The 27,393-nt window shown below is 37.3% G+C and overlaps 1 protein-coding gene and 1 pseudogene across 1 annotated transcript; one reads left to right on the top strand and one right to left on the bottom strand.

The window, feature by feature from the left end:
* Positions 1-1,888: 1,888 nt before the first annotated feature.
* LOC113925542 (60S ribosomal protein L31-like) lies at positions 1,889-17,421 on the bottom strand. Its single transcript, XM_035726331.1, has 2 exons — positions 17,319-17,421; positions 1,889-2,205 (listed from the first exon to the last, which is right to left on the bottom strand). Exons 1-2 carry the CDS (start codon positions 17,419-17,421, stop codon positions 1,889-1,891), a joined length of 420 nt encoding a protein of 139 aa, XP_035582224.1.
* Positions 17,422-23,201: 5,780 nt separating this feature from the next.
* On the top strand, positions 23,202-24,062 carry LOC113925543 (annotated as a pseudogene).
* The last annotated feature ends 3,331 nt before the right edge of the window (positions 24,063-27,393 follow it).

Genomic DNA, 27,393 nt, shown 5'->3' with positions numbered 1-27,393 from the left:
ACAAATATATTGGGCATCTCTAGTAAGAGTTTTTCTAATTATTGGATTTATAGTTATTCAGGAGTTGGCAGAAATTCTAAATACTAATAATTTAAGGAATCTACCAATTACTGCAATGACCCTAATATTCTAAATGATAATATCCACAGCTACACTTATTGAACACTTACTGTGTTCCAGGCATTGTTTACAGTGCTTCCCATGTGTTACCTTATTAATCACAACAACACTCTGAGGCAGGCATCACTATTATCCCCCTTTTAAAGATGAGGAAACTGAGACTTTTTAAACACTGTACTCTAGCTCACAAAGCTAGTGAGTGGTAAAACTGTAATGTGAACAGAGTCAGTCCAGCTCTATAACCAGAATTCTTAATCACCACCCCAATTATCTTCCACTTTCTTTAGTGTTTTATTTTTTTAATTAAGACTATTTTTTTACAGCAGAATTGAAGGGAAGGTATAGAGGTTTCTCATATACCTCTGTCCCAAGGCACAGCCTCCCTTTTTATCAATATTCCTCACCAGAGTGCTATGTTTGTTTTAACTGCTGAATCTACATTGACACATCATAATCACCCAAAGTCCATAGTTCAAATTAAAGTTCACTCTTGGTGTTGTACATTCAATGGGTTTGGACAAATGTGTAATGACATGTGTCCATCATAATGGTAACAAAATATGATACCCTAAAAATTCTCTGTACTCTACCTATTCATCCCTCCCCCCTCCCCTCAACCCCGGGTAACACTGATCTTTTTATTGTCTCCATAGTTTTGCTTTTTCCAGAATGTTATTTGTTAAAATTATACAGTATATGTAGCCTTTTTAGATTGGCTTCTTCACTTAGTAATATGCAGGTAAGGTTCCTCCATGTCTTTTCATGGTGAGATCACTCATTTCTTTTTAGTACTGAGTAATAGTCCATTGTCTGGGTGTACCACAGTTTATTTACCCATTCATCTACTGAAGGACAACGTGGTTGCTTCCAAGTTTTCGCAATTATGAATAAAGATGTTATAAACATCCACATGCATTTTTTGTGTGTGGATATAATCTTCAACTCCCTGGGTAAATACCAGGAAGTACTATTGATGTGTCTTATAATAAAAGCATGTTTAGTTTTGTAATAAATTTTCCAGAGTGGCTGTAGCATTTTGCATTTCCACCAGCAATGAGTTCCTATTGCTCCACATCCTTGTCAGCATTTGGTGTTGTCAATGTTCTGGATTTTGACCATTCCAATAGACATGTAATGGTATCTTGTTGTTTTAATTTATATTTCCCTAATGACATGTGATGTGAAGCATTTTTTCATAAGTTTATTTGCCATCTGTATATCTTTTTTGGTGAGGTATCTGGTAAGATCTTTGATCCATTTTTTAATTGGGTTGATTGTTTTTTTATTGTTAAATTTTAAGTGTTCTTTGTATATTTTGGATAATAGTCTTTTACCAGGTATGTCTTTTGAAAATATTTTCTCTCACTCTGTGGCTTCTCTTCTCATTCCCTTGGCATTGCCTTTTGCAGAGCTTAAGCTTTTAATTTTAATAAAGTCCAGCTTATTATTTCTTTCATGGATTGTACCTTAGGTGTTGTATCTAAAAAGTCATTGCCCCACCCAAAGTTATGTAGGTTTTCTCTTATGTTGTCTTCTAGGATATTTCTAGTTTTAGATGTTACATTAGGTCTTTGATCCATTTTGAGTTAATGTTTGTGAAGTGTATAAGTTCTGTGTCTGGATTCATTTTTTTTCATGTGGATGTCCAATTGTTTCAGCACCATTTTTAAAATAGTTTTATACCTTTGTTTGACAGTCAGTGGTTAGTTCTCATCCACATTAATTGTAGATTTTTAAAAGTGGTGACAAGTACACAGGTAGCAAACGTTTAGAGCTTGTTTGGTGAATCTTCATCCTCGTTATGTTTTCTGGACAACTGCACATGGATACGGTATGGAATGTTCCTTATTCCTTTGGCCCAGATAGCTTTGTTGAACATGGTGTAATTGCACACATCTGGAGTTCCCATCTCCTGCATGGCAAATTTCTGGGTCTCTTTGAGTGCCCGAGGGGCATGCTTCTTGAAACCCATTCCATGGATGTGCTTGTGAATGTTGATGGTGTATTCTCTGGTCAGTACCTCTTCGATGGCAGAATGGCTCTTCTTCTTTCCACCCTTCTTTGTGGGAGCTAGTCTGCCAGATCCTTGCTGGAAAGCTCAGCACCATTTATTGAAGAGTGTCTTTTTTTTTTTTTTTTTTGAGATTTTATTTATTTATTTGAGAGAGAGAGAGAGGGAGGGAGGGAGAGCACAGAGGAAGAAGCAGACTCCCCACTGAGTAGAGAGCTGGATGTGGGGCTTGATCCCAGGACCCTGAGATCATGACCTGAGCCAAAGGCAGACGCTTAACCAACTGAGCCACCCAGGTATCCCTTGAAGAGAGTATCTTTGCTCCATGTATTGCCTTTTCTCTTTTTTCTATTTATTAGGGTCTATTTCTGTACTCTCTATTCTGTTCCATTGATCTATTTGTTTATTCTTTTACCAATACCACACTTCTTTATAGTAAATCTTACCCCCCTCTTAGTGCTATCATAAAGGGGGGAATTTGAGCTTGATAAAGGTTAGAATGTAAAACTGATATGACTTCCCCCTTTTTTTCTTTTTTCTCTTTTCTCCTGCCATATCCCTAACACTGTGGATATCTAATGAGAAAACTGGCCTAAGGTTTCCCTACCTAAAACTCACTGTTTTTTTTTTTTAACTTTATTTTAGAGCGAGAAAGAGAGAGAGAGCATGGTGGGGAGGGACAGAGAGAGAAAGAGAGAGAAACTCTAAGCAAACTGAATGCTGAATGCAGAGCCTGTCATGGGGCTTGATCTCACAACCCAGAGATCAGATATTGTGACCTGAGCTGAAACCAAGAGTCGGGGCTTGACTGCATCACCCACGCACCCCTAAAACTCATTGTTTTGTGGCTACTTTGCCAAATTAGTCCTAGCCCTTGTAAATAGGTTTTTGTTTGTTTGTTTTGGTGTTTTTTTTTTTTTTAACTATTATCTTCCCATCAGTGGGGAACTTAGGTTCTGAATCCCAGTGAATGGCTGGGCCATTATTGTCCCAAGAGTTCCAACCAGCCTTTCCACAAAGTTTTAACAGGGTCACATTCTATCCAGTTTTTACCACCTCATATCAAATGAACATTTTAGTGATAATCTAGTTTTCTACTGATGCCGAGAACTGATGCTATCTAGAACTTAATATGTACTCAAATGGTTTCTTGAACTTTTCCTGTCTCAGCACTTAACATACTTTCTTATCTTTTCATCTAGACTCTCAACTTTTTGAGGACGGAAGTGGTGTCTTTTTTATTATTGAATCTCTAGGACCTAGTAATATTTTATTATTGAATCTCTAGGACCTAGTAATAAAGGCCTATATCAGGTAATACTCTTTCTGTTGTTAATGACAGAAAATCCAACTCAAACTAGCTTAAGCAAAAAGCAAAATAAATAAATAAATAAATAAATAAATAAATAAAACCCAAAACAAAACAAAATGAAATCCCCCAGCACATTAGTTCATGTAACTGCAAAGTCCAAGACTCAAGTAATGTTTAAGAAGCTTGTCTTTTTTTTTTTTTTTTTAACTTTTTGCTCCCTCTGCTGTGTTTGGCTTCGCTTTCAGGCATGCCTTCTTTAGATTGAGGCCCCTGTTAAAGCAAATAGAAATTTTAGTTCTGACTGGATCCAACTGAAGTCAGGTAGTATTAGTCATCCAGCTTTGTTCTTATTTTTCAGTATTGTGTTGACTAGTCTGAGTCTTATGTCTCTCCTTATAAATTTTAGAATTTGCTTGTTGATGCCCACAAAATAACTTGCTAGGATTTTGATTGGGATTGTATTGAATGAATCTATAGACTAGGTTGGGAAGAACTGAACCTTGAGTCTTCCTGAATATGAACATGGACTATCTCTCCATTTTAGTTTTTTTATTTCACTCATCAAATTTCTATAGTTCTCTTCATATAGATTTTATACATATTTTAAAAGATTTACACCTAAGTATTTCATGTTTAGGTGTCAGTATAAATGGCATTGTGTTTTTAGTTTCAAATTTCATTTGTTTATTGCTGGTATATAGGGAAGTTACTGGCTTTAACCTTGTATCCTGCAAACTTGTTATGATCACTTATTAGTTTTTGGAGAGGCTGTTGTTGTTGTTGTTGCTTTTTTGAGATTTTCTGCATGGATAATCATGTCACTTGTGAACAAAGATATTTTTATGTCTTTCTCCCAACCTGTATTCCTTTTCTTTCTTTTTTCTTGTCTTATTGCACTAGGTAAAACTTCTAGTATGATGTTGAAAAAGAGTGGTGAGAGAGGATATCTTTGCCTTGTACCTGATCTTAGTGGGAAAGTTTTGAATTTTTCACCATTAAAGTAGGATGTTAGCTCTAGGATTTTATAGATGAGGAATTCTCTATTCCTAGTTTACTGAGAATTTTTATCATGAATCAGTGCTAGATTTTCTGTTTTTTTCTGCATCTAAATAGATACTCATATGATTTTTATTTTTTAGCTTGTTGATGTGATGTATTACATAGATTTTAGAATGTTTATATTTGTATATCTGGGATAAATCTTACTTGTTTGTGGTATGTAATTCTTTTTATACATTGTTATATTCAATTGGCTAATATTTTATTGAGGATGTTTGTATCTTTGTTCATGAGAAATATTGGTATGTAATTATCTTTTCTTGTTATGTCTTTGTCTAGTTTTAATATTAGGGTAATGATGGCCTTGTAGAATGTATTAGGAACTATTCCCTATGCCTCTGTCCTATGAAAGAGATTGCAGAAAATTGATACAATTTCTTCTTTAAATATTTGGTAGAATTTGCCAATGAGCCCATTTGGTTCTGGTCCTTTCTGTTTTGAAAGGTTATTAATTATTGATTCAATTTCTTTAATAAATATGGGTTTTCTTATTGTCTATTTCTTCTTGTATGAGTTTTGGGAAATGTGTCTTTAGGGAATTAGTCTATTTCATTCAGGTTATCAAATTTGTGGATATAGAGCTTTTCATGGTATTCTTTTATTATCCTTTTAATGTCCATAGGATTTGTAAAGATATCCCCTCTTTTATTTCTGATATTAATAAATTGTGTCCATCCTTTTTTTTTTTTTCATTTATTAGCTTGGCTTGAGGCTTATCAATTTTGTCTCTCACCATTCTTTTCACAGAATCAGCTTTTGGTTTTGTTGATTTTCTCCATTAATTTCTTATTAACAATTTCATTGGTTTCCACTCTCGTTTTTATTATTTCTTTTCTTCTGCTTACTTTGGATTTAATTTGCTCTTCTTTTTCTAATTTCAGAGGTGAAAACTTAGATTATTAATTTTATATTTTTCTTCTTTTTTTTTTAAAGATTTTATTTATTTATTTGACAGAGACAGAGACAGTGAGAGCAGGAACACAAGCGGGGGGAGTGGGAGGGGAGAAGCAGGCTTCCCGCCGAGCAGGGAGTCCAATGTGGGTCTCCATCTCAGGACTCTGGGATCATGGCCTGAGCCGAAGGCAGCTGCTCAATGACTGAGCCACCCAAGCGCCCTATATTTTTCTTCTTCTATAGATTAATTTAATGCCATACATTCCCCTTTAAGCACTGCTTTTGTTGCATCCCACAGATTTTAGTAAGTCCTAGTTTCATTTTCCTTTAGTTCAAAATCTTTTAAAATTTCTCTTGAGATTTCTTTTTTGATCCTTGTGTTATATTGAAGTATGCTGTTTAATCTCCATGTATTATGGATTATCCAGTTATCTTTCTGTTAATGATTTCTAGTTCAATTCCACTGTAGCCTGAGAGGAGATGTATGATTTGTGTTCTTTAACATTTGTTAAATTTGGTTTTGTCACACAGATTGTGCTCTGTCTTGGTGAATGTTTCATGTGAACTTGAGAAGAATGTGTATTCTGCTGTTGCTGAATGAAGTTGTCAATAGATGTCTATTGATTGATGGTGTTGTTGAATTCAGCTATATCCTTGCTGATTTTTCTGCCTGCTGGATCTGTCCATTTCTGTTAGAGAGGTGTTGAAGTTTTTTCCAACTATGACAGTGGGTTCATCTATTTCTCTTGGCAATTCTATTATTTTTTACCTCATTTAGTTTGATGCTCTATTGTTAGCTGCATACATGTTAAGTATTAGCATGTCCTCTTGGAGAATTGATCCCTGTAGTATTCTTTATCCCTGACAATCTTCCTTGCTTTGAAGTCTGTTCTGTCTGAATTTAATATAGCCACTCCTGCTTTTTTTGATTAGTGTTAGTATGGCATATTTTTCTCATTCTTTTTCTTTCTTTTATAGGTGCCTTTATATTTAAAGTGGCTTTCTTGTAGACAGCATATAGTTGGATTGTGGTTTTTGATCGATTCTGGCAATCTCTGTCTTATAATTAGTGCATTTAGACCATTGATGTTCAAAGTGATTATTAATATAGTTGGGCTAGTATCTAACTTATTTGTTACTGTTTTCTTTTTATTACCCTTTTCTGTATTCCTATTTTTGTCTTCTATTCTTTTTTTTTTGCCTTTTGTATTTTTAATTGAGCATTTTATATGATTACATTTTATTTCCTCTTTTAGTATATCAGTTATACTTCTTTTTTTACTGTTTTTAGTAGTTGCCCTACATTTATAGCTAATCTAAGTCCACTTTCAAGTAATACTATACCACTTCACAGGTAGTGTGAGCACCTTATAATAACAAAATAATCCTAATTCTTCCCTGTGTCATTCCTATCATTCATTTCACTCATATAAAAGCATATATTAGCATAAGATATATAATTAGATATACATACAAGCATACATAGTCAAATACTTTGTTGGTATTATCATTTTGAACAAACTGTTATCTGTTAGATCAATTAAGAATAAGAAAAATAAGTTTCTATTTTACTTTCATTTATTCCTTCTTTGATATTTTTTCTTTCTTTATGTAGATCTGAGTTTCTTTCTTTTTTTTTAAGATTTTATTTATCTGACAGAGAGAGACACAGTGAGAGAGGGAACACAAGCAGGGGGAGTGGGAGAGGGAGAAGCAGGCTTCCAGTGGAGCAGGGAGCCCGATGCAGGGCTCGATCCCAGGACCGTGGGATCATGACCTGAACTAAAGGCAGACGCTTAACGACTGAGCCACCCAGGCACCCCAAGATCTGAATTTCTGACCTATATTAAGAACTTTAACATTTCTTGCAAAGCAGATCTACTGGCAACAAATTCCCTCAATTTTTATTTGTCTGAGAAAATTTCTCCTTCACTTTTGAAGAATAATTTCACAGGGAACAGAATTCTAAGTTGTTGTTTTTTTCCTTTATCAATACTTCAAATATTTCATTCTACTCTCTTCTTGCTTGCATGATTTCTGAGGGGAAGTCAGATATAATTCTTATCTTTGTTCCTCTGTATATAAAATGTTTTTGTCCTCTGGATTTTTCAGATATTTTTCTTTATCTTTTTGTTTTGTTTTTGTTTTTCTTTATCTTTGATTTTATGTAGTTTAAAAATGATATGCCTAGGTATAGTGTTTCTGGTATTTATCCTGCTTGATGTTCTCTAAGCTTCCTTCTAAGACACCTGGTTTGGTGTCTGATATTAATTTGGGAAAATACTTAGTAATTATTGTTACAATATTTCTTCTATTCCTTTCTTTGTCTTCTCCTTCTGGTGTTCCTGTTGTGTGTATGTTACACCTTTTCGAACTGCCCCACAGTCTTGGATATTCTGTTCTATTTTTTTCAGTCTTTATTTGCTTTTTTTTAATTTTCAAGGATTCTACTGATATCTTCTAGATCAGAGATTCTTTCCTTAGCTCTGTCCAGTGTACTAATAAGCTTCTCAAAGGTATTCTTTATTTCTGTTACAATGTATTTAATCTCTAGCATTTCTTTCTGGTTCTTTCTTGGGATTTCATCTCTCTGCTTACATTGCTCACCTGTTCTTACATGCTGTCTACTTTACCCATTATAGGTCTTAACATATTAATCATAGTTGTTTTAAATTCTTGGTCTGATAATTCCAACATTCTTGCCATGTCTGGTTCTGATGGTTGCTCTGTCGCTTCAAATTGTTTTTTTTCCATAAGAGACTCTTAATCATAGGAAACAAATTGAGGGTTGCTGGGGGGGGGTGGGATAACTGGGTGCTAGACATGAAGGAAGGCACGTGATATAATGAGCACTGGGTATTATATAAGACTGATGAATCACTCATCTCTACCTCTGAAACCAATAATACATTATATGTTAATTAACTGAATTTAAATTAAAAAAACATGAAAAAACAAAATTGGTTTTCTTTTTTGCCTTTTGATATGCCTTGTCTTTTTTTTTTATAACCAGACATGTTGTATTATTGCTATAAATAAGCTTTGAGTAATATGGTGGTGAGGTGTTAAGGGAGGGGAAATGTTACTTTTTTTTTTTAGAAATTTTATTTTATTTTTTTTTAAGATATTTATTTTAGAGAGAGAGCGCGCGCAAATGCGGAGTGGGGAGGGGCAGAAGGAGAGGGAGCAAGAGAATCTCAAGCGGACTCCCCGCTGAGTGTGGAGCCCAAGGTAGGGCTCGATCTCATGACCCTGAGATCATGACCTGAGCCAAAACCAAGAGTCAGACACTTAATGGACTGAGCCACCCAGGTGCCCTGGGAGGGAAACTGTTTTATAGTCTATGATTAGGTCTCAGTCTTTACTGTGCCTATGTCTCTGGACTATGAACCCCACAAGTGTTTCTCAGTCTTTTCTTCCCCCTTAGTTGGGAAAGAATGTCTAGAGTGTGTTGGAGTTGGTTATTACCCCCTTTTCATGTGAAAGGCTGGAGCTGGCTGGAGTTGAGTATTTCCCTTTTCCCAGAGCCAGTTAGGCTCTGATAACACCCCAGCAGGTTAGGCTCTGGTAAATTAGTTTCCTCCAAAAGAAGAGTGCTTTGACATATTTTGAAATGGTTTCTTATCTCCTCCCCTTGCTAGAAGCACAAGAGGATTTTTCTCTTATATTTACTGTCGGAACCTGGCCAAGTTCCTGTAAGTAAATCTCACAATATTTTGGAGACTCCCTTATCTCTGAGTTCCTCCTGGAGTTTTAACTCTCAGACTTGTTCTCACTGAGACTCTAGCAATTTTTTAATGATAATTCTGGTATCCTACACCAGCACTTTCTCCCTTGTTGGTTTCTTCCTATGGGTCTATCGTCTGGTAAGCCACGACTCCTTGTGTTCATCTGCCTGTCTCTCCAATCTTGGGGGCAGTGGTTTTCCCCGTGTCCTCCCCTCTCTTATGGATTGAAGAAGAGTTGTTGATTTTTCAGTCTCTTCAACATTGTGCTTGTTAGAATGGACTGGCTTCTTATGCATGGAACAAAACCCACAAGTCTAATCTCTACTTTTTTATCCCCCCCTTTTTTTTTTACTAATTTCTCCTAATTCTGTTTCTTTTTCTTCCTTTCTCTTTCCCTATATCTTCACCACCTCCTTTCTTCATTTTTACTAGTCTCCCTTCCTTCTCATACTCCCCTTCTCTTTCTCTCTTTTTCCTCACTTCTTCTAAGGTTACATTTTCCAAAGTGTTCTAAATGTAGAAAATGTGTCACTAAACAAACATAAACATTGGTACCCAAGGTTTTAACTAGAGACTTTTAAAGAGGAGAAAAGATTAGGATCATGAGTTCTGGCATTGAGAGAAGTGAGGTGGTGGGAGATTATTTTACCCTTTGGGTTGAGGCTTCATCCAAAGGTATTGTTTTTTAATATTTTATTTATTTATTTGACACAGAGAGAGAGACAGCGAGAGAGGGAACACAAGCAGGGGAAGTGGGAGAGGGAGAAGCAGGTTTCCTGCTGAGCTGGGAGCCTGATGCCGGCTTGATGCGAGGACCCTGGGATCATGACCTGAGCTGAAGGCAGATGCTTAAAGACTGAGCCACCCAGGCACCCCCAAAGGTATTTAAGGCATTGAATTTCCATTGGTATTCAATGTTCTGGTCCCAAATGTCTTTTTTTCTTTTCTATTTTGTTTCTCCCGGGGGAATTAGGAGGGAAAAAAAAGTGGTTTAAAATGTGAACAAAACTGGAAGTGGGGAATGACTCACTGAGAAGCAACCCAGGAAAAATCTCCTATGAGAGAAAGAAAACTATTAGCTGAAAGATAGGTGGCCTTTGGGAAAGTTGTTATAGATCTTCAATAGGTAGAGTACCTGGGAGGTTAGTTCATGCCTAAAGTTTAATAGTAATTCTCTTCCCTATTTTAAAATACAAGAATAGGGGTGCCTTGGTGGCTCAGTTGGTTGAGCATCTGACTTTTGGTTTCAGCTCAGATCATGATCTCAGAATTGTGAGATTGAGCCCCATGATGGGCTCCATGCTCAGCGTGGAGAGTCTCTCTCTCTCTCTCTCCCTCCTACTCTGCCCCTCCCCACCGCTCTCATGCACACTCTCTCTCTTAAATAAATAAATAAATAAATAAATAAATAAATAAAATCTTTAAGACAAAAATAAACTAATAAACTATAACCAGGCAATATTCATACAGAGCATCCTACGTACCAGGTAATTTCTATGAATTATTTTATCTTCAGTAACTTCATGAGGCAGACATAGATACTGTCTGCATTTTTAAGATGAGAAATCTGGGAAGTTAATAACGTATCTTGTCCAAGAATACGTAGTAAGGATGTGACAGAGCCAGCACTAAACTGAGGCCACCTGGCTCTAGAGCCCAAGTCTTACTCCGTTGGGCTGCTATAACAGAATACCATAATATGGTGGCTAAAACAACAAACATTTAGTTCTCACAGTTCTAGAGGCTGGGAAGTTCAAGGTCAAGGCACCAACAGATTCAGTGTTTGATGAGAGCCCATTTCCTGGTTCATAGACAGCCTGTTCTCCATGTGTGGACATGGTAGAAGGGGCAAGGGAGCTATCTGGAGTGAGTCTCTTTTATAAAGGCACTAATCCCATTCATGAGGGCTCTAGCCTTAGGACCTAATAATTTCCCAAAGGCTCCACCTCTAAATACCATCTCCTTGGAGATTAGATTTCAACATGAATTTGGTTGGGGGACACAAACATTAAGTCTGTAACAGCTCACTGGCATGAACACTTTTTAATATTGCTTCCCATTATCAATAAATGATTAATTCTTTAGTGAAGGTGTGGGAAGATAATAATCTCTTTTTTCTCTGATAGGGAAGTTCTGAGAAAAGATAAGAGAGTTTGAGTGACTAGAAGGGAAGAAGGGGAAGGTGAGATATAGCAACAATTGAACAGATAATATTAAATATAAAAATAATGATACAACTCAATGTCAAGAAAATAAATAATCTGATTAAAAATGGGTAGAGGACCTGAACAGACATTTTTCCAAAGAAGACTTACGGATGGTCAACAGACACATGAAAAGATGCTCAACATCACTAATCATCAGGGAAATGCAAATTAAAACTACAATGAGATATCACTTTACACTTGCCAGAATGGCTAAAATAAAAAACGCAAGAAGTAATAAGTTTAGTGAGGATGTGGAGAAAAAGGAATCCTTGTGCACTATTGATGGGATTGCAAATTAGTGCAGTCCCTGTGGAAAGAAGTATGGAGATTCCTCAAAAATTTAAAAATAGAATTACTATATGATCCAGTAATTCTACTTACTGGGTATTTACTCAAAGAAAATGAAAACACTAATTTGAAAAGATATATGCACCCCTATGTTTATTGCCATATTATCTACAATAGCTAAGATATGGAAGCAACCCAAGTGTCCATCGAAGATGAATGATAAAAAAGATGCATTATGTGTATGTGCATGTACACACACACACACACACACGCACACAGTGGACTATAACTCAGCCATAAAAATCTTGCCATTTGCAACAACATGGATGGATACCATAGGATCTCATTCAGATGTGGAATTTAAGAAACAAAACATAGGGGAAGGAAAGGAAAAAGAAATGAGATAAAGACAGGGAGGGAGGCAAACCACAAGAGACTTAAATACAGGGAACAAACTGAGGGTTGCTGGAGGGAAAATAGATGGGAGGCTGGGGTAATTGGGTGATGGGCACTAAGGCGGGCACTTGATGTAATGAGCAATTGAGTGTTATATGATGAATCACTAAATTCTATCCCTGAAACTAACACTATACTATATGTGAACTAACTTGAATTTAAACAAAATCTTGAAAGAAAAAAAAAAAACAACAGAAAGAGACAAACAAAGATAAAACCAGACTCTTAAATACAGAAAACAAACATGGTTGCCAGAGGGGAGGTGGGGGGGTGGGGGTGAAATAGGAAAAGGGGATTAAGAGCACATTTATCTTGACAAGCACTGAGAAATGTATAGAATTGTTGGTTTATTATATTGCACATCTGAAACTAATATAACACTGTTAATTATATCTGCAATAAAAATTATAATTAATAATAACATTTCTAGTGTGTTTCTTCTGTTTTGGGAATTCTGTTAGGCAGTTTGTATATATTACTTCATTAAATCCACAAAAATACATTATAGATAGATGCACTTATTTTACCTATTTATATACGAAGCGACAGTCATGGAGAAGATAAGCAACTTGCCCAACATTGCATAGCTTATAAATGGCAGAACTAGGATTTGAACCCAAGCCCAGAAGTCCTTTTTCTTCAACCACTTTACTAAGCAGAACGGAAAAAAAACTCATAATGATAATTTGTGGGTACGTCTATCCCTATGCAAAGGCACCAAATTGATCATCTTTTGGGGTCTCTGACATTTTACTTACAGTTTAATCATTAATAAATAATGATTTATAATCATATATATATGATTATATATATAATATATATATAATAATAATCTGCACCCCTCCCAAGAATTGTTATTGAGAATTATAAGATTGAGCAGAGATTAGGAGGTTCATACGGGGATAGCTATGTTAAAATTTTAACAGTGGGGCCTAAATTTGTAATATTTTGGCAGTCTTAATGACCATTCTTCCTTCCCTCTGTCGGGAGAACATGTAGTTATAAATGAGCGAATGGGGACTGTGATGCTGAGTCAGGAGGCATGCTCAGCTGGAGAGTGGACAGTATGACCCTGGATAACATAACAGAGGGACTTTTTGGAGGAAGAGATTATGTAAACACAAGAGTTTCAAAGCCTAGAGAGAGAAAAAGGCTGGATTGAGCAAGCAGGAAACAGCAGGTTGCTCTGGAGGTAGTTATTGTATCACTGTGGCTTCTACTCCAGTCAGCTCTTCCTGATTTTAGAGAGAAAAATGGAAGGATCTAGGTCTCTCAAGGACCCAGAGGACCAGAGGCCAGAGGCAATCTGTATTGTACCAGATGGGTTGGAGCAGAGTCTGAGTTCAAACTGCATGGTTCAGTCTAAGGCCACTTTATTGAAAAAGCAATACCCTCTGGTAGGGATTGCAGAATTCTCTTGAGTCCTTGAAGAAACTTGAGTCCTGTGGAGTGGTTTGCTTGTGGGGTGGTTGACTACTCAGGATCCCAATTAGGAATACCCTCAGGAAAAGTGCTTCCTAGTGTCAGCAACATTCCCTTGTTTACTCAACACACATTTGCATTATCATACTGGCAATAATATGGTGGGGAGAGACTGAAGGAGGTTAGACCAGAAACCAGAGGCACAAAATGGCAGGTTTAAAAATGTGAAGATAGAGGTCTTTGTTTTTGTCAGCATTATAGGTCATTTAAAGATAAAGCATTTATCCCCATTTTCTAACTTCTGCTGTTTGATGAATTTGTGTCTTATTTTTAAGGAACCAACTTTTGACTTGACTGATCCTCTTTAGTGTATATTTGTTTTTATTGTATTAATTTTTTTCTTGTGTGTTTTCTTCTTTTTTCCCCCCGACTATTTTCTTTAGGCTGTTCTTTTCCTTCATGGAAATGGGCAAAGGATGCTTAGATAATTGAATTTCAGCCTTGCTTTGTTTTGTATGTTCATTTAAGGTCGTAATCTCAGACTTAGCGGCATTCCATGAATTTTGATAAGTAGTATTTTTACTGTTACTCACTTAAAATATTTTCTGGACTTCAAGACTGTGATTTCTCCTTTGGCTTTCAATTGTTTATAAATGTATTTATTATTTTTCAAACATGTGATTTTTTTTATTGGTTTCAGTTTCTTTACATTGTGGTCATACTTTGTATATATTTTGTACCCAATTTCAGTTTATGGCCCAGCATATGGTCACTTTTTGTCAGTGTTCTGTGGGCATCTGAAAAGAATATGTGTTTTACGATTGCTGAATGTAGGGAGACTGTGTGGCTCAGTCGGTTAAGCTTCTGCCTTGGGCTCAGGTCATGATCCCAGGGTCCTGGGATCAAGTCCTGCATTGGGCTCTCTGCTTGGCGAGCAGTCTGCTTCTCCCTCTGCCTCTGCCTCTCTCTCTCTCTTTCTCTGTCTCTCATGAATAAATAAATAAAATCTTAAAAAAAAACGCAGGGCGCTTGGGTGGCTCAGTTGGTTAGGCGACTGCCTTTGGCTCAGGTCATGATCCTGGAGTTCCAGGATCAAGTCCCGCATCGGGCTCCCTGCTCAGCAGGGAGTCTGCTTCTCCCTCTGACCCTCCCTCCTCCCATGTGCTCTCTCTCTCTCTCATTCTCTCTCTCAAATAAATAAATAAAATCTTAAAAAAATAAAAAATAAAAAATAAAAAAATAAACCCAATTGTTGAATTCAGTGTCTGTTGTTACATGATAGTAGTTTATATTTGCTAATCATGTTGATGAAATCTATATCTTTTTGAATCTTTTGTCTGCTTATTCTATTAGTTTCTGAGAGAAGGATGTTATAATATCCTACTATGGTTATAGATCTATTTATTTTTCTCAGTTCTCTGTATTTTTGTTTTCATGTTTAGAATTACTGTATCTTCCTGGTGAATTGAGCCTTTTATGAAGTGTTCTCTTTTTTTTTAAAATTATTTTTATTATTATGTTATGTTAATCACCATACATTACATCATTAGTTTTTGATGTAGTGTTCCATGATTCATTGTTTGTGTATAACACCCAGTGCTCCAAGAAGTGTTCTCTTGAGCCCTAGTAATGCTTTTTGCCATAAAGTCTGTAGGGCTATACCAGCTTTCTTTTGGTTAATATTTGCAGCACATATCTTTTGCTTTTATCCTTTTACTTTCAATCTTTCTGTATCCTTATATTTGTTTCTCTGTGGGCAGGAAATGGTTGAGTTTTGTTTTTTTAATTTCACTTTGATAATCTGTCTTTCTTGGGAACATTTAAGCCATTTACATTCAATGCAGTTACTGGTATGTCTGGATTTAAATTTCTATGTAATTTTTATTCATCCCAACTAATTTATTTTTTATCTCTTTTTTTCCCTTCTTTGGATTGATTCCATATTTTTCCTATTTTTCTAATTTCTCTCTCTGTTATCTCAGTAGTCAGACATTCTTTTAATGGTTACACTAGAGATTAAAGCATGCATCCTTAAATTATCAAAGTAACCTGAATTAGTACTCTTTTTTTTTTCTGGATGATACAAGAGTCTTAGCATACTTTAACTCCATTTATCCTCCCTCATGGTTTTTATGCTATTGTTGCCATCTATTTTGATTCTTAGTAAATATTAAAGTTCACAAAACATTATTGTTTTTGTTTAAATAGCCAGTATTTATTTAGAATTACCCACCTAATTCCTTTTTGTTTTTGCTTTTAATTTTTTCTTGAGTCTCTGAAATTCTAAGACCATATCTCTCACAGCTTCAATACTTTTTAGAATTTTCTTCAGTGTGGATTTGAAATAATTAAAATATTTCTCCTTAGTTTTGGATGTTGTTTTCTCTCAGTGGTAAATTCCAAGTTGCAGTTATTTTCTTTAAACTATTCCATGGTCTCTGGCTTCCATCATTTCTATTCATCCTTCCCAAATTTCTTTTTCCTTGCCTTCTTGGTTCTCTAGTTATACCTGTGTTAGATTTTTCTTCAATGATTTTTTTTTTTTTTTTTGAGAGAGAGAGAGTGAGACAGAGAGCAGGGGGAGGGGCAGAGGGAGAGGGAGAGAGAGAATTTCAAGCCGACTCCCCGTCATGACCTGAGCTGAAATCAAGAGTCCATCACTTAACTGACTGAGCCACCCAGGTGCCCCTCTTCATTGAGTCTTTTATGCTTTTAACATATTTTCTCTATTTTTCATACTTTTCGTCTTTCTTTGAATCTTTTCCTCTGACTCACCTTCAAGTTCATTAATGATCACTTTACCTTCTATAATCTGCTTATAAACCCTTACATAAAGTTCCTGATTTTGGTTATTGCATTTTTCCTTTCTAAAATGTGCTTTATTTGGTTCTATGTCAAAATTATTTTATTTCCTTTAACATATCAAGCATAGTTATTTTAAAGCTACTGTTGACATCCCTGTGGCTCTCTTTTTATTTTCTCATGTTCTTCTTGGTTTTGATCAGATTGTTGTTTTGTCTTCTCTTATTCCTCTTTATTTTTTTAAGATTTTATTTATTTATTCATTTATTTATTTATTTATAGACACTCCTTGGAAGTGTGGGCATATTAACACTCTCAGGGTGGCTGTCTATCAGAAGAGTCCACAGATAAATGCTCCAGACCCCTGTTTCTTGAGTGGACAGTTCTGTGAGTGTTCTGTATATAGGCAAGAAGTTTTGGGAGGGGCAGAGGGAGAGGAAGAGAGAGAATCCCAAGTGGACTCCACACTCAGCATGGAGCCCGAGGTGGGGCTGATCTCACGACTCCAAGATCATGACCTGAGCTGAAATCAAGAATCCGAGGCTTCACTGACTGAACCACCCAGGAGCCCCTCCTCTTATTTCTCTTGAATTTGGATTGCAGGTCTGACATTGCATATGGAACATTGTAAAGATAACTTCAGGTCTAAGAGATACTGTCTTTCTACAGAGAGATTTTACATTAGCTTCTTGGATATAGGGACACTCTTCAATGCCTTTATTTCAGTTAGAGATTAAGATAATTTGAAGCTTGATTCAAAAAGACCCATTTTCCCTTCCGCTATCACTGACATTTTTCTTGTATTCTGAAAGCAGTGCCTTAGCTCTCACCCTACCTGTCCCAAATCTTTAATGGCTATCCATTGTCCAGAGTTTACAACTTCAAATTACAGGGTTGGTATTCATAGTTCTCTTAAATATGTTCTTTACTGACCTTTCCAATCTTATCTTCCATTATTCCTCAAAATGTACTTTCATTTTGTGAAAATAATTTATCTTGTGCCCTAGGGACATACTCACCCACTTTCTTATTTCTGTGCCAGCATTCTCCTGCCTGGAAACTCTCTTCTTCTTCCAGATCTTCATCTTCTGCACCTAGAAGGCCTACTCCAAATTTCATCATGTTTAGGAAGTCACTTTGTACAATCAATCTCATAGCATTGTTGGCCTCCTATGGATTATTCCCTCACCTTTTATTTGGCAAGCAAAATGCATTGGCCTTAGTGCTAAGGATGACAACAAGTGATTTATTTTCCCAGCTAGGTGTAGGATGAATTCCTTATAGCAGGTACTTTGCCTCTCTCACCTAATTATTTCTGTAGCATTTAAAAATTTTATATGTAATAGTTATGAATATAATAGTTGTTTGTACAATACAAATGTAGTTTAAGCCTCCATGGTTTTCTTAATATCTGATAAGGCCATTTTGTCCTGAGTGCATATTATATCCTGATTCAACATTTTTTCAGATTTAAGTAAGGTGAGAATTCCTTCTAAAAGGGTTCTTATGGACCCTGAGAGATAAACTAAATTATTTTATTACAATGATTCTATAATTAAAACAAAAGTATGGGCATAAATATATGATGTATATATATACACACACACTATAATAGTATATATATTACATGTATATATATATGTTGTATATTATACTGCATTATATGCTATATACTATAGTATGCATATATTCTTTTTTTTTTTTAAAGATTTTATTTATTTATTTGACAGAGAGAGAGACACAGCGAGAGAGGGAACACAAGCAGGGGGAGTGGGAGAGGGAGAAGCAGGCTTCCTGTGGAGTAGGGAGCCCGATGCGGGGCTCGATCCTGGGACCCTGGAATCATGACCTGAGCCGAAGGCAGACGCTTAATGACTGATCCATCCAGGTGCCCCTGCATATATTCTTCAAACCTGCAAATCTCTAAAAAACTTGTCATCAGATTTTGAGGAGTTAAGTCTATAGATTCAGCTTGACAAACACTTGCTTACTTGTTCCTGTAGTATCAAAATGTCACACATTCTCTGTCCTTTATAAGAAGCCATACTTGATTGCATGCCTACAAAGTAGTATTCTAGAATTCTAGTACTTTCAGAATTCCAGAAATTCTTTTAATTTTCCTAGCTAGAATAATAAATAACACTAGTATCTCTTGATTTTCCTTTGTGTTGGTAGAGCTGGTACTTTGGTTCTTTGTTATACATCCTCTTTGTCACATCTAATATTAGCTGTTGCTACCATGTTTAGTTTGTTTGGCTAGACTCATTTTGGCTGGACTGTTTGTAGGCTCAGACGCATCTCATGTTGATAGCATTTACTATACTGTGTATTTCTACTTTCTTCTTCAGGGACTTCTCCAAAGCTATGGGAAGAGCCTACCATGCTCCTTGGAAGTGTGGGCATATTAACACTCTCAGGGTGGCTGTCTATCAAAAGAGTCCACAGATAAATGCTCCAGACCTCTGTTTCTTGAGTGGACAGTTCTGTGAGTGTTCTGTACACAGGCAAGAGGTTCTGGGAGTGCGGGGAGTTGAGCTCCTGTCAACTAAAAAGTGAACTTGATTATAAAGATTTATATTGGGTTTGCTCCTCCCCTAATTCACCCCCTCCTCCCTCACACCTACTTCCAGACGTTATTTTCCATATGAACTACTTCAGTCTGAGTCCTGTCTAATGTTCTATTTTAGGAAACCCAGATTAAGACAGTTTTTTTTTTTAATGAGTTTAAGTATGAACTACAACTATATATATTTAACAGATATTTACTGAGGCCTACAGTGTTCCAGGCACCACTCAAGGTTCTGCTGGAGACGAAGAATGAAGAAAACAAAGGGTCTCCCTTCCTCAAGCTTACATTGTAGTGCAAATCACAATCAAGTCCTCAAGTTTTTCCATAGTGAGTAAATCTGGATTACATCTGTAAAGGAGCAAAATTGGGGAGAATGGAGACGAAATTAGAAAGAATTCAAAGCCTGAAGTGGAGGAGCTGATGTTGGTTTTTCATACAGAGAGAAGCAGGAAGTCACTAGATTCCTGGAGGGAGAGAAACATATTTACAATTTGTTAAAAGTTGGGGCACCTGGGTGGCTCGGTCAGTTAAGTGTCTGCCTTTGGCTCAGGTCATGATCTCAGAATCTTGGGATCCTGGGATTCCGGGATCTAGCTGCATAGGTTTCCTTGCTCAGCGGGGAGTCTGCTTCTCCCTCTCCCTCTCCAGCTTCCCCGGCTTGTGCTCTCTTGAACTCTCTCTCTCTGTCAAATAAATAAACAAAATCTTTAAAAACAAAACAAAACAATTTGTTAAAAGTTGGAGATGGGAAGGGGCCAGACCCAGCTCTGCCTCTGTCACTATTTTTCATAAGGATCGAGCCTAGTTAATAAATAGATGCTTAATAAAGAGTTATTGATCTGTGTATAAATTGAAGTTTAAGTCCAGATTCTGTCGCTTTCTTTGAACATGTAATTTCACTTCTCTGTACTTATTTCTACATCTATAAATAAGGGTAATAACAATACTGATGTCATAGGATTGTTGTACAGTACAAATAAAGGATTATAAGTGAAAAGCACATTTTAAATTATAAAGCAGATAATGAATATCAGTTGTGGGCTCTGAAGTGCAAAAGAATTTAACTATTAAAGTCCAGTTAGCAAATGTGTGTGTCAGAGAAGTTAAAGGTTCATATGGAGGGTTCTGTGACTACTGAATCAGTCATAATTTACTTTTCTCCCTCCAACTACCATACAGTTGGGTCAAAGCACCTTCAACGGTCAAGCTACTTGTTAATTTTGACATCTGATAGAGGTATTCTCAGTTTGCTATGGCTTATAGTCCATGCCTAATCTAAATGGTGCTGAGTTTTTTTTTGTTGATAATGACATTGTAAGTGTAAACACAAGGAAAGCAAGAAAACTGCCCTTTTAAGAACAACCATATAATGGTATTCTTTTCATTTGTACCATGGTGGAAAAGCCGGGGCCTCACTGATGTTAAATAGCATGGCTCTATCACTCTGCATATTTTCTTTCTTTTTCCCCTGCATGCTCGCAAATGCCAAATTAAAAAAGAAAACAGCATCCATGTGAGCCATTGTCCTCAGAACTATTAGGCAAGTGAATGAGTATTTCATAGACTTAACGTGACAATGAATTTCACGTCCAAAACAGGTTGTGTGTGTGGCTTAGCAAAACAAAATTAAGAGTCATTCTAGGGAAGGACATTGCCACAGCTTTGGCATAATTAGGAATCATCATAATCAAATACAGGAAATTGGCACATCTGCTTTTCAGGCTGTTGATCCAACTGTGAGGCTGCCTGTACGCACTGGCACGAGCGGTTCTGATGCATCTCGATGTGTTCTGCAAAGCTGTCTTTGCATAAATATTTACATAATTTTCTCCAAACACCACTATAAGCAGTTGTTTTTTATCACTTTTTCTCCCTTGGGTTATTATTTCTTCCCATCCCTACTCCTGGCGAAGGAGTGATCACTTGTTATTCTAAGGATTTCTCTTTCTTCAAGGGATGTTGGGAGGAAAATCGTGGAACCTGAGAATTTTATAAAATGACACCAAGATGGGAGCAGTCCATTTCATTTGGCACATTTTTTTTTGCAATCCGCAAAAAGAAAAGCTAGACACAACCTAGCTGTGGAGAGTGCAAAGGAGAGCAACAAGAGAGGAGTCAGAGAGGGAATCCATCCACTTGGGGTTTGAGATTGATGAAGAGCACAAAGTCAAATTAAGTGAGATGGGATAGCATGGCCTTGAACAAGTGATCCACTCCTCCCCGCATTCGTTCTGTTATTACAGGTTTAAAAAGCCTCCTAGAGAAGCACGGCTTGAGGAGTTCCTTCACTTTCTGTCACTTAGTTCTGGTAGTTTCCTCTTCCTTAAAATGATCTAAAGTTTCTCTTTTGTCTTTCCTGGTTTTGATGTTCTGTTTTACATTTTCGAAACTACACATATTTTTAAATGATACATATTTTATACTTAAAAAAAATCCAATTTAAGAAAACTACCATCTATTCTAGTTTTCAAGCATTGTTTTGCTTTCCAAATTTCTTTCTAATTTTATTATTGTAAGTTTTATTAATAACATCTAAACTGCAACAGATAAAATATTTTATAATATTCTAAATACTTGTATGTACTCTCCAATGTGGAATGCCTGTTTGTGCCATGTTAATATGAACCCTTTGCCTTTGATGCAGACTTTTGCGGACATATCCCAGGGAGTGTGGGATGTTTACATTTGATGATGGTGTGGGATACATTTTCATAACAAAATGATTGGAGGGTTTACATTGGGAAATGGTATGTTCATTTTTCCTTCCAAAAGCATTAGAAAGAGGCTGCTTTTCAACAATTTGGAAATAAGAAAAGAGAAAAGATTCTAACTAGAACCAGGCAAGAAATCTCCCTTAATCATATCCCCCACTCTGATTTACATTAATATACAAATTAAGAAGTGTTGTAAATTTTCAGTTGTATGGTTAGTTATGTGTAAGTTGAATGAGTGGGGTGTGTGTGTAAGGTGATTATTTTAAACTTTTAGGTGAGCTTTACATAGTTTGATTACAGAGTATAAATCACTTATTTTCAATAAATTCTTCTGTTATATTACACCATATTGAATCACAAGAATCTCTTCAAGTAATATTAAAAGGGCTTTTCCTCTTTTTAATCTGCCATCCTTAGTGTATTATTATTATTATTATTATTATTATTTTTTGAGAGAGAGAGTGAGTGTGCCAGTGGTGGGGTTGGGGGGTAGGGGGAGGAGCAGAGGGTGAGGGAGAGAGAATCTTAAGCAGGGTCCATGCTCAAGTCGGAGCCCATCATGGGGCTCTATCTCAGAACCCTGAGTCCATGACCTGAGCCAAAATCAAGAGTCAGATGCTCAACCTACTGAGCCACTCGGGTGTCCCTTTAGTGTATTGCTTTTCATTTTTGTGCTATTTCTTCATAGACCCCAGGTAACTGTTGTAGCACCAAAAAATAAAAGTTAGGTAAAGACTGAGAAGTGGGCTGTTTGAAGGTGTTGTGCTGAGGAACTAGTTTTGCTTTCTTTCAGTGTCTTTTCTCCTGGTATCTGTCTTACCCTTCCCACTCCCCATGCCAGACTTCCTCATTCAGTTTTCCACATGAAGGCTCCATGTCAGCAACCACTGAGTGCTTTCATTTTGCCTGCGGAGACCTCTGGGAATGTTAGGTCCTCAAAATGATCCAATGAGTCAGAGTCAGATTTAGGAATAAAGTCATGGGCCCAGAGCTTGATCCACAGTTGCCCTGTACTGACAGCTCATTCAATCTTTTTCAATTTTAGGGTTTATCCAGACTATTTTTATATGATGCCCATGTACACCTATGGATATTTTTAAAACCCTAAAAACCCTTGCATACATATGGTGGTGGTGGTGATGGTGGTGGTGGTGCTGTATATGTATCTTTTTTTTTTTTTAAAGATTTTATTTATTTATTTAAGAGAGAGAGAGAGAGAGAGACAGCGAGAGAGGGAACACAAGCAGGGGGAGTGGGAGAGGGGGAAGCAGGCTTCCCGCCAAGCAGGGAGCCTGATGTGGGGCTCTATATGTATCTTTATAAATCATTCTTGTCCATCTATTAATGAAACATTAAAAGTTTCAAACTTTAGGGGCACCTGGGTGGCTCAGTCAGTTAGGTATCTGACTCTTGATTTCAGCTCAGGTCTTGATCTCAGAGTTGTTGAGTTTGGGCCCCACATTGGACTCCATACTGAGCATGGAGCCCACTTAAAAGAAAAAAAATTCAGGCAGAGCCCTCCATCCCCGGAGCCACCCACCTGGGTTCTCCACCAGGTCTGAGGCCTAAGGACCTGGCCATCTGCGTCAGAGCTGGATTCCTTTCAGAGCAGATTCAGGATGAGCATCCAGGCCCCACCCAGACTCCTGGAACTGGCAGGAAAGAGCCTGCTAAAGGACGAGGCCTTGGCCATTACTGCTTAGGAGTATCTGCCCTCAGAGCTCTTCCCGCCACTGTTCATGGTGGCCTTTGCTGGGAGATACAACAAGACCCTGAAGGTGATGGTGTGTGCCTGGTCCTTTGCCCACCTCCCTCTGGGGGGTTTGATGCGGACACCTCACCAGGCAATCTTACAAGCAGCGCTCAGTGGGCTTGACGCCTTGCTTGCCCAGAAGGTTCACCCCAGAAGGTGGAAACCGCAGGTGCTGGATTTACGGAATACTGGTCAGAACTTCTGGAGAGTGTGGTCTGGAGCCAGGGCCCATGTGTACCCACTGATGGGACCAGTGGCCAAGGACGGTGTAAGGATGAGGCAGCCCTTGGCTCCATTGGTTGTGTCCATAGACCTCTGCCTCAGGGACAGGACCCAGGATGAATGCCTCACCTACCTCCTTAGGTGGGCCACACAGAGAAGTTCACTCCACCTGTGCTGTAAGAAGCTGAAGATTTTTACAATGGCCATCCAAAATATTAAGAAGTTCCTGAATATGGTGCAGCTGGACAGTATCCTGGAGGTGGAAGTGAACTGCACTTGGAAGCTGTCCACCCTGGGAATGTTTGCTCCTTACCTGGGCCAGATGAGTAATGTGCGGAGACTCGTGCTCTCCCATATCCACGTGATGCCCTCCAAGGAGGAGAAGCAGCGTGTCACCCGATTCACCTCTCAGTTCCTCCAGCTGCACCACCTACAGAAGCTCTCTATGGATTCTTTTTTTCCCCTGCTAGGTCCTGGGAGTAAACACCTATGTTATGTCTTTTAACTGGTCATGGTGTGATTTGATTTAAAAGCTGAGGAATTGTCAGCAACTTCTTTGATCCTATCCATATCTCACAATCAGCTAGCAATTTTTTATTTTTTCTGCTTGCATTTATCTAGGGCAAGACTTTTTTTAACTCCACATATGTCTTAGCATATTTGCATTTTATAATAGAGTTATTATCATCCCTGTCTCTACTTAAAGTTAGTCTGAAAATATGTAATACATACTTCAGAGTTTGAGAGACAGTGTTATGTGGTGAAAAGAGTGCTATGCCAGGAATTTAGTGTTTGTGTCCAGGAGCTGCAGTTTCTCATCTGTAAGTGAGGGAATTGGACCAGAGAAAATTCATTGAGCAACTACCATGTGCCAGTAACTGTTGTAGGTGCTACTGAGAAAAAGAGACAGACTCTCAGAGCTTATGATATTGTCAGAAGAAAAATCAATTCATAAGCAATTACAATAAATTATAAAAAGTTTCTATTAGGAAATTCACAGAATGCTAAGGGTGGATTTATTTTTCTCCAGAGAGAGTGAAGGAAAAATTCTTAGGGTGAACTATGTTGGAGATGAGAACAGAGAGTAACAAGTAGCAGTAAGACAAAGAGAGGTGGTGTAGTATTTAAGATAGAAGTCCCGTATGGTATGAAAAATACTATTATTGACTCATTTCAGCTGCATTTGTATAATAGTTGAGACAATAAGATTACCTGCCTTTTAGAAATATGCAACTTTGGGCTTGATCTGTAATGATAGATCCTTACTTATTTTTAATTTCCTATTATATTTTTCTTCTCCAAGAGCTCCCTCTGGGCCTGCTAATTCAGAAAAGAAATGTTCGTATTTTGAGCTACATGATTGACATAAAAGAATGTTCAAGCTGGAAAGAACCTGCAAGCTTATTCAGTCTACCCCTCTTATTTTGCATGTTTCTTTAAGACAACGCTCAAGCGACATGTCCACTAATTTCTCATGGCTGGTTAGTGGTTGAGTTTGCATTGAGTGTAGTTTCTGATTCTTGGCTTAGTGGTGGTTCAGCTCTCTCAGGTTGTCTTTTTATAACATGAGGATAAATAAATGTACACTTCCCTAGTATTTTATATCCAAGTACCAGGAGAAGAAAATTATAAAAAGGAATAGAGGCAGAAATGGAATGGGATAGTTTTTTGATTTACTTGTTTTGTTTCTGGCTTTCTGCTTAGTTGTTTCATCACTGTGGTAGTTATGAATGTGTTTCTAAAGTTAAAAAAAATGGACCCATTCACTCTTGCTTTCTTCAGGTTACATTTTGGTGTTAATTACATATCTGTGCTAGTATTTCAGTTGGTAAATAAATATTATTTTCACCTAGAACAGCTAATATGAGTTTGAATTTCTCTTTTTCCTAATGACATCTAATTTTTTGGTACTATCTTTTAAGTTAGAGGTTACTTAATAAATTTGTATGCCAATTTGGTTGGCCGAATATGATAGTGGTTAGGAGTTCAAATTCTGGCATAATTCTTGGTTAATTCTGGACCCAGTATTTATAAGCTATGTGAGTTCAGGAAAATAATGTAACTATTCTCTATAATCCTATTTCTTTATCTGTAAAATGGAGATGAGATTGTGATGGGGATTTAATGAGAAAGTTTATGTAAAACATTTAGCCTAAGCCCAGAAAAAGGTTCACTGTATGTCAGTTGTTATTACTGTTATGATTTATAAAAAGACAAGTTCTCAGTAAAAATATGGTTGGAGGTGGTCTCCAGAAACACTGCTCACAGGAGTATTTGTCAAAGCAAATTTAAAAAATTTTACATTTGTGGAATGGACTAAACTAGTTTTGATACTGATGTTACCACTGCTGTTGCTGGAAACCAGATTTAGTTTATGAGTCTTGGCTGCCAGATGAATGAAGTGGAGAGCCAATTATGTACAAGTGGGCCCCACATGATTCCTGGGAGTGTCCGGAATGTGAGGAAGTCGCAATATGTATTACTGTTACAAATCTCTCTTCCTGCCAGGAGTGATATTATACGGATAGCTTGGCGCAGCCTGGTCATTCCACCCTATTGGCAGCAGGACAACTGTGAGACAGAAACAAACAGCCTGGGTCAGGCGAAATAAACCACTGGGGAATGTGGGAAGGGGGTACAGAGCACTCCTGGAAAGACAGATAAGACAAGGAAGAAGTTTGAGCAAAAATGTGATAAAATTAAAATTGAAGGAAATCAACCCCATGAGATTCCAATTGGAAAAGGTGGGATAATATATTTGAGATATTAATCAAGCTTCTCTTGGCATTTTCCATTCCTAATGTCCTTTCTCCTAAGCTCATCTTCCACCCCTCCCTCTTTGCAGACTGAACTGGTTGGCACATGCCATGCAGACAGATGACACTGAGAACCAGATTCTACCTGTCCTTTCTTTACTCCTTCCACATATATAAATGCCTTGGTACTGAAGAAGCCCCTCTGATTGTGGATGCACCCTGAAAAAAAGGGAGTGGGGACTTACTGGGATTGACTGAGATTAATTACTTAATTACTTGAGGGACTTTCTACCCCAGTAGAAATTTAGTAGTTAGAACTAAGGAAGTAATACTAGCTTCTTGAACATCTGAGTTTGAAGATGAGGTTCAAATGTGAAGCATATATAAATTTGTAAAAAAGATTTATTTATTTTGAGAGAGAGTGAGAGAGCGCACGTGCATGTGTGCAAGCAGGGGGAGGGGCAAAGGGAGAGGGAGAAAGAGAATCTTAAGCAGGCTCCAGGCCCAGCACAGAGCCTGACGTGGGGCTCCATCTCATGACCCTGAGATCATGACCCGAGCTGAAATCAAGAGTTGGATGCTTAACCGACTGAGCCACCCAGGTGCCCCTGAAGCATATATAAATTATATATATTTTTCCTCTTAAATCTCCAGTGTCTATCCAAAGTAGACCTTAGGTAGAATATCTTTAAAAGGATTCATATTCTCATAATAATATTAATATTACTTTGTTGTCTTCTCCAATGTCTCTTCACCTGGTCCTGAGACTCTTTGAATGCCATAACTTCAAGATGACAGATGATCCTTTCAACTCAAGAAGAGTCATATATGATGTCTACCTTGGATTTAGCTGCCTTCGCCTTTCATAACTCCTACATCCCCAACTGACCAATGTTGATCCATAAGTAGGGACATCTTTACCCCCTATTCATCAGGAAGAAGTTATAGAAGATAAGACCTTTCACCCTCAGCAACCTTAAAGATTTAAGGGTCAAAATTGTTCATGGGGAAAATGATGAGGAGAGCAAAGACAAAATAAGTGCAGCTAAAATTAAGTCTCCTACAACTTGCAGCCCACTG

Source organism: Zalophus californianus, chromosome 2 (genome assembly GCF_009762305.2).
Source record: "Zalophus californianus isolate mZalCal1 chromosome 2, mZalCal1.pri.v2, whole genome shotgun sequence".
In the NCBI taxonomy this organism is placed as follows: domain Eukaryota; kingdom Metazoa; phylum Chordata; class Mammalia; order Carnivora; family Otariidae; genus Zalophus; species Zalophus californianus.
The sequence above is the reverse complement of the archived record's forward strand: the minus strand, read 5'-3'. Positions and strand labels throughout refer to the sequence as shown.

What these genes read in the sequence shown, in the direction of transcription:
- LOC113925542 (XM_035726331.1), bottom strand. Translation starts at nt 17,421, where the DNA reads ATGATGAAATTTGGAGTAGGCCTTCTAGGTGCAGAAGATGAAGATCTG. An exon ending in GCACAGAAATAAGAAAGTGG is followed by an intron (nt 2,206 to 17,318) that starts GTGAGTATGTCC and finishes CTTTCCAGCAAG; the next exon opens with GATCTGGCAGACTAGCTCCC.